General features: G+C 39.6%; 1 protein-coding gene across 1 annotated transcript in view; it reads left to right on the forward strand.

Moving 5' to 3' along the window:
- Nucleotides 1-5498, forward strand: part of TET2 (tet methylcytosine dioxygenase 2) — a gene marked incomplete at both ends in the record, with an annotated part of 68466 nt that extends 62968 nt beyond the window's left edge. The window contains 3 exons of the mRNA XM_080343375.1: nt 837-974; nt 2437-2797; nt 4087-5498. Of these exons, the coding sequence (XP_080199501.1) occupies nt 837-974; nt 2437-2797; nt 4087-5498 (1911 nt within the window). The remainder of the gene's footprint in view (nt 1-836; nt 975-2436; nt 2798-4086) is intronic.
- Nucleotides 5499-8337: the final 2839 nt, after the last annotated feature.

Consider the following 8337-nt stretch of genomic DNA (forward strand, 5'->3'; position numbering starts at 1 on the left):
CCAGATTTTAAAAATAAAGGTTTGCGGGCAAACTATGTTTTTGGTAATCTTGGATCAAGACTTGACAAAACTTGTGATTTCACCTTAACTCAAAATGGGATCTACTAGGCATAGACTTCTTGCACTCACTTGAAAGGTTCAGGAATTCCAGCAAAGCATTTTACCAATGTGGTTTCTTTTCCTGAGTAAAATATGAAACTGTCATTTGTCTAAGGCTTGATCTTCTATTACAAAAATCTTTTCGTGTAAGGTTTATTGTTGCATTATCAACTCTTTGTAAAGCTCCTTAAATAATGAGTACATGTGTAGAAAGTACTGTCTTGACTGAATTATCTCTCTTTTTGGTCAGGGGTTAGAGTTGTACTTCAGCTAATGAAATTTACATCGAGTGTGCCAAAACATTACAAATCAAAAAGCAAGTTATTATTTTTCATTAAGTCATCCTGAAGTCAGTTTTCTAAAGCCATTTTACCTTAATAGCTTGGTATATTTCCAGGCTACACAAACATCTCACTCTTACATTGCCAGCACTGCATTTGTCATGTAAAACACCAACCACTGGCAAAGAATCAAAAGTAACACGCAAGGAAAAGTATTATTGGCCAATTTCCCAATCACGCCAGAGACAGGACGTAACAAGGAGCAAAGCAGCGAGGGATCAAGTATGGACACAACATTGAATCAAATTGCTTGATTTTATTTGCCTTCAAGATGTGTATGTTGCCACCTCCAAGATGTTAGGAGACATACACATGGTCACAGCGGAGTGTTCAGTGCTATTTCCATGTACTGGAGCACCCAGCTCAGTCACAGTGATACTTGTTATCTCTTTCCAGATCGAGTATGAACACAGAGCACCCGAGTGTCGCCTGGGTTTAAAAGAAGGTCGCCCATTCTCAGGGGTCACTGCTTGCCTGGATTTTTGCGCTCATGCTCACAGAGACTTGCACAATATGCAGAATGGGAGTACACTGGTAAGTCCCTGTTTCATAGTCCTCTTACTCCAGCACTGATTTCATGTATTCAATTCATTATCTCCCGTCTGTTCAAATTCGTACTTGCATAACACAGATTGCCAAGAAAAGAAACACGAGGTAGTAATTGAGCTAAGTTATTACCCCCTACACAATTTTTCATTCAGATGAATGAGACTTATGGCGTATTAAAGAAAGGTTTAATATAGAACTAGTAAAAGAAATGGTGGAGACAACGGGAATACGGTCCCAGCAGGGTGGAAATACCTGTTTCAGCCTTCTTGGAACAAAACGGTTTATACTTGTCCTCTCAAAACGCTTGTTTTCCTAACAATTTTGAATTATAGCTTCTAATAAAATGGAAACAATTTCTTTCCAGAAGCGTTTTGGAAGTTGTAGATTTCATTCCTGCTTGGGATGGGCAGAAAGCCTGCAAGCCTTGCCATCCGTTGTGTTGTACACGCACCCTTTACTCTTCAGTTCTCATCTCTAGCGTGTACAGCAAAGGTTCTGTAGAAGGTACCAGAAAAACAAGCTGGTTTTCAATGTGTATTGGATAATTTCTGTTCCCTACATACTCTTTCTGTAAAAATACAGTTGGAGTAAACGTGAGAAGGAATAATCTTCAGTTTTGAATAATCATCATGGTTGTCATTTGAAGAAACTAGATTCACAGTGCAGCTCTTATTATGACCAAAGAGAATAACTTCTTTTTAATGCCAACTAAATTTTTCCTGTTCCCAGGGTCTGACTTGACAAGTCAACCACCACCCATACAATATATATTCCTAGCTGAGCTTTCTTCCTAAAACTGGCTGATGCAATGATTTTGCTACATAATATGTCTTTATCAGCATATTTTTTTCCGCTGAGATCCTCCCAATACCTGTTTTAGCTGAAGCTAACACAATGAGTAAGCTGCACAATACAACAGGAACTTCCTTAGGTGTTATTATTAACATTACAGTGACTTGCTCCTTTGCAAAGTCCTGAAAGTTGCCATTCTAAAGGGGTGTGAATTGCAATGGTGCTGTGTTATATTCCACACTATTTTTAATAGGTAGTTAGCTAATGTATTACAGCACAAAAATCTTCAGCACAAAGTCCCAGGTTTCATAGAATCATAAAATCATAGAATGTCAGGGGTTGGAAGAGACCTCAAAAGATCATTTAGTCCAATCCCCCCATGGAACAGGAACACCCAGATGAGGTTACACAGGAAGGTGTCCAGGCGGGTTGGAATGTCTGCAGAGAAGGAGACTCCACAACCTCCCTGGGCCAGGCTCTGCCATCCTCACTAGGAAGGAGTTTCCTCCTATATTTAAGTGGAACCTCCTGCGTTCCAGTTTGTATCCATTGCTCCTTGTCCTACGAACACCGACGGTGGCCGGGGAAGGTAAAATGCACAAGATCTCTCCTCAGACTGGTTTGAGAGGGTTATTCTAACGCACCTTTCCGACAGGTTTGCACACTAACTAGAGAAGACAATCGCGAAATTGGCCAAACACCGGAAGACGAGCAGCTCCACGTGCTCCCGTTGTACAAAGTCTCTGATGTGGATGAGTTCGGAAGCACTGAAGGCCAGGAGGAAAAGAAGAGGAACGGCAGCATCCAGGTCCTTACCTCCTTTCGCCGGAAAGTAAGGATGTTAGCAGAGCCTGCTAAGACGTGTCGGCAAAGGAAGCTGGAAGCAAAGAAGGCAGCTGCGGAAAAGCTTTCGTCCCTGGAGAATGGGTCTAGCAAAGCTGAAAGAGAGAAGTCTGCTGCAGCACGCAACAAGCAAGGCAATTCGGAGGCGGCGGGTCATGCAAAGCAGCTAGCAGGTAAACACATAGATCTGATTGCGATCTGTATTAACAGTGGTGAGCTGCCTAGAAATTAGGGCCGTTTGTAATAAGTCTCAAGAAAACCATTATTCTCAGCCCAAGAACATTTTAAAGTAAAAAGGATAGCATTCTTGAGAGTAGATACCAATATTGTATATTTATAAACAGAGTGCCAAATTGCGGTACACTCTGAAGAAGGAGGGAAAAAAAAGATGTTGTATGAGAAGTTCTTTGTTGTTCGATAGTTAACACCTGTAGAAGTTGGTGCTTTTGCAAACTCTGCTTGCCATCCAGTCTGTTGTAAAGTACCTTTAAAAGACTGTAGTGCTGGAAGCCACAAAGTGTATGATGCTGCTGCCGAAGAAAGAATAACGTATGCATCACTCACTGTGTGCCGCTGTAACAGACAAACTCCTAATTTGAGGGAATTCAAGCTTAACCTCTTCACCACTACTTATACTCTGTTTCAAGACCAAAAGCAGAGCAGGTTTTTCCATAGCAGAGTAAGAGTTTAAAAATCCACTTAACAATTGCTGGCAGTTTTCATCAGTAGATCTGGGAGTCCTGAGCAAAGGAGTTCATCATGACTATTTTATTGTTACAGCAGCTTCCTCAGGAGTAAAGCAATACATCCAAGGCCACCCAGAAGGTCACTGAAATACCCATGAGTAAAAGTCAGCGGTCCCATGACCTCGCCAAGGGTTGTAACCATTAAACAATCCCATTTCACTTTAATTAATGGTGGTTTTGCTCTTATGTCTTCAGTTAATCTCACTTGTTACTGAACTGTTCTCTCTATCAGTGAATATCACCATTGGTTGGGTTTTTTTTTGCATAAAGTTATGGACATTTTTTGAGACGGTTCTATTCATATAGATGAGAAGAATTATTTATTCTTGGGGAAAAGAAGGGCACCTTGTGCGCGGCTGTTTCGGAGCACTTTGATGCTCCATTTCATGGGCTACTTAAATGATGATTCAACTCTTTGGATTTTGTGCATATGACTCTGAACAGATTGCACTGTCCTCCGTTTCCCCATTGCCATTAGCATCTGATCTCACTGGATACGTGCCAAAAAAAGGATGAGCAGCTTTAGTATTTATTCAGCTTCTTAAAGGACGGTATTTGAGATGCAAGAAAGGGAACCTCTGTTAACATGTCATATGAGATACTTTTCATGATGCGTATTTATGACATTTCTAAGAAAAGTCTGTAAAGTATGTGGTTTGTTGGGTTTAATTTTTTGTATGTTTTGTATGGTTTTTTTTCTCTTTTCATATCTACAGATCTTTTACGCCTTTCAGGACCAGCCACACAACAACAGCAGCAGCAACACCCACAGCGCACTCTCCCCAACAACCCTCAGTCAAATCCTATGAACTCTTACTCGGGTTCAGGTTCTGCAAATCTCTATGTAAGGTTGCCTAATCCAGCCACTGCTTATCCAAGCTCTTCATACACTTCAGATCCCTATGGAGGGTCCAGTCCCATGAACCTCTACACAACCTCATCGCAGCCTGCGGGGTCTTATTTGAATTCTTCCAGTCCCATGAACCCTTATTCGGGATCCTTAAGTCAAAATAACCAATATCCACCCTACCAATGCAATGGAAACGTATCTGTGGACAACTGCCCCTCTTACTTGAGCTCCTACCCTTCCCAGCATCAGCACGTGGACTTGTATAGTTGCCAGAGCCAAGACCCTATGTCTAAGCTAAGTCTACCACCCATTCAAACATTATACCAGCATAGGTTTGGGAATAACCAGAGCTTTGGTCCCAAGTACTTGAATTATGGAAACCAAAATATGCAGGTAGACTCCTTCAGTAATTGCACCATCAGACCAAATGCACACCACGTAGGGTCTTTTTCCTCTTACTCCACCCATGAGGCTGATGGCCACTTTATGGAGGTTGCCTCAAGGTTAAAATCCAATCTGAGCAATCCGAGCATGGACTATGCCTCCGTCAGTAAAGCCAGTGAACACCATCAAGGGCAACCCCCTCCACATTTAACGCACGACTACCATTCGGTTCCAAGCATGTTTAGCGGTCCACCTAATTCACTGCATCTCCAGAATAATAAGGAGAGTGAAATGATTTCACACGGAGTTAATGGTCTGTCTAACATGCTTCCAGGTCAAAACCATGATAGGACTACTCCCCAGGGTGGTTTAGATAAAACCGATGTGCCGAATCCAGAAAAAGCAGAGGATCCCGATGAAGTGTGGTCAGATAGTGAGCAGAGCTTTCTGGACCCAGAAATTGGAGGAGTGGCAGTTGCTCCATCTCACGGGTCAATTCTCATAGAGTGTGCAAAACGTGAGCTCCACGCAACAACTCCCTTAAAAAACCCCAACAGGAACCATCCCACCAGAATATCCCTTGTCTTTTACCAGCACAAGAGCATGAACGAGCCAAAACACGGCCTGGCTCTGTGGGAGGCGAAGATGGCTGAGAAGGCGAGAGAGAAAGAGGAGGAATGCGAGAAGTACGGTCCGGACTACGTGCCTCAGAAATCTCACGGCAAAAAAGCCAAGCGGGAGCCTGCGGAGCCACACGAGCCCTCGGAGCCAACGTACGTGCGCTTCATCAAGTCTCTTGCACAAAGGACGCTGTCGGTCACCACGGACTCCACAGTAACTACATCTCCATATGCCTTTACACGGGTTACAGGGCCTTACAACCGATATATCTAACTTCACACCTTTGTTGGTTACCTCATTCGCAAAAACACCTTGTCAGTAGGGTAGTTCTTTAGGTTTTGGGGAAGGCAAGGGTGGAGAAGAAAACAGTGTTCTAACGAAACTCGTCAGTGGAAGAAGCCTCGGCACACCAGCAAAAAGAGGTAATCTCGCTAGCGCGCTTATTTGCCACTGATTTTTAAGTGGTCACAGATGGCACGTAGGAAACAAGACCAAAGCATCCTATGCAAAAACAAAAAACAAAACAAGTGTTTCACAATTTACATTTGAAAACACTGGCTCCATTACTGAAAGAGATAATCTGCAAATGGATATTTTTTTTCCTTACAGTTTTGCACATCTGTGGCCACTTTTAATGTCATTGAGTTTGCGTAGTCATGGAACAGGAGCAAAAAAAAACCTTACAAAAATAATACTGTAGTATTACGACTGCAGGAATCTTAAAATAACATCTGGTGCTGAATCTATGATGTACTGAAATACTGGAATTATGGCTTTTTAACATGCAGTTTTTACTGTAATCTTATTAGTCTCTTGATTTTATTTAACAAAGTAGATAACATAACGAGTAGACAGCAAAACACTGAATTTGTTTGGATATTCTAAAACCATGGTGCTATCTAAGAGAATGGTGTCTTTATTTTAAGTCAAACAGTTAATGCCTTTATAACAAAATGTCAATGATGTAGTCAAATGTTCTTCAACAACAGGGAGGACCTTTTCATTCATGTATGTATTGAATTTACCAGGTGTTAAAATAAGCTTACTTTTTAACATATGGGAATTACAGAGACCTCTGGATTTTGCTCATCCAGTCAAGTCCTAGAAAAGGACAATAAAATAGATATTTTTTTTAAATAGTGTTTCAAAAGCACTTTGTCTACCTAAGCTTGGCAACTTGAACAATGCTAAGGTACTAAGACATTAAAAAAAGAGAAAAAAAAGAGTTTACTTTGATTTTAAAATGCAAAGATAATTTTTTTAAACTTAAAAAAAAAAAAGCTTTTAAATACTTTTGTTTTAGCCATGCATCTGCTAGTGGGCTACATATCCATTTTTAATACAGTCAGCTATGGTAAAAATGGGGCTTACTGGATATAAGGGAATTACTTTAGTACACAAAACACATGTTCTTCTGGTGCTCATCTCACACAGCTATACTGTAAACTGTTTTCTACAATTACTATGACAAGTTCATTGCTCAAATATGTACAGTTTTAAGGAAAGACTTTTCTATTAACCACAGGTAATAACTAGCAGCATGTGACAGACTACAACTAGTTAGCTTGGGCTTCTGCTGTTTTTAGAGACCTGTACGCTCTTTGAATCCCGAATGGCAGATCGCTTTGTGTTCACCATGACATACTATGTGGTGTCAGTCATTTCTGGGTGCAAGTGTCCTCTTTGCCAGGAAGATTGAGCAGACCGATGCCTACACGAGATGAACGAAACAGGGTTAGTTCTGTGTGATTCCGTTGATTAAATAGAAAATTAAAAATAAAATAGGCAGCTGGCTTGCTGTGGTGGTTTTAAATCGTTAATTTCTATTAAAAGAAAAAAAAAAGCAGGAGAGTTGTATAGTAAATTAAATTGTAAACAAAACTTTTTTTAACGCAATGCTTTAGTATTTTAGTACTGTAAAAATATTAAATCTATATATATTTGGGTTTTGAGCTGAATTCACATCATGGTGCTACTCAGCCTGCTACAAATATATCATAATGTGAGCTAAAAAAATACATTAAAAGGTTTGAGTGATGTTCCTACTTGTCATATACCTCAACACTAGTTTGGCAATAGGATATTGAACTGAGTGTGAAAACTTATATATTGTATACCATCTTTGTTCCCCCCAATAGCCTTCAAAAAAAAAAAAAGAGAAAAAAAGAAAAAAAAAAGAAAAATAAAACAAAAAAACTCTCTCAATACTTGACATTTTAGCAAGTACAACTTGAACTGCAACTTTGTTGTTTTTTTGGTTCTAAAAATTCAGGGATATTTCAGCTCATGTTCTCCTATGCCAACGTGTCACCTGTGTGTATGTAAAGCTGTTGTAGGTTAAATATTTTATTCTCGGGTTTTTCATTTTGTTCTGGTTTTCTTTTCAGGGATTTAACGCTTTTCTTTTGAATCCCTTTCTCTAAGTTTTTCTTGTACCTGTATTGATGTAACTAAAACTAATTTTGTAAATTCGTTAGCTCTTTTTATTGTGATGAAAGTGTTTAAGAGATTTAGAATGTTTTGCCTGTTTCAAACGAATAAACAAAAAGAAAGTAGAATGCACTGAGCTGATTAAAGGGAAAAACGTAAGGCAGGGGTTTGGCAAGTGACTGTTTGCTAGAGTTGTTCAAGTCACTCTCTAAACAAGGCTTCTTGGATACTGTAATGAATAAGATAAACTATTAAAAGGTACAGTCTGTACAAGGGCTTCCCTAAACACGCAAACCTCCATGTCCCAGATGTATCTTGTGCAATATACTGTAAGATTAAGTTTGGTCGAAAGAAATTTTATCTAACAGAATCACAACCTAACTCGAGCAAATCAAAGGAGGCCTTTGGGTTTAATGGGCAAATATTTATTATGGAAATTTTGTTTTGAATTCTCAGTCTGTGACTTTACCCATTGCATTGAAACTAAAGTTTTGCCTTTAAAAAGAAAAAATTATGGTTATATGTCAGATTAATTAAATCATTATAAATCTTCATCTTTCAATGATTTCTTTTTTTAAGTCCTATATTATTCATGTAATTCATAGTAGATGTTTGGTTAATATGCCGTGCACTGTCATTTGCCAAACTGCTGGCAGCAGGAGCAGGAAGCTTTGTTGGTGAA

Source organism: Nesoenas mayeri, assembly GCF_963082525.1.
Source record: "Nesoenas mayeri genome assembly, chromosome: 4".
NCBI lineage: Eukaryota > Metazoa > Chordata > Aves > Columbiformes > Columbidae > Nesoenas > Nesoenas mayeri.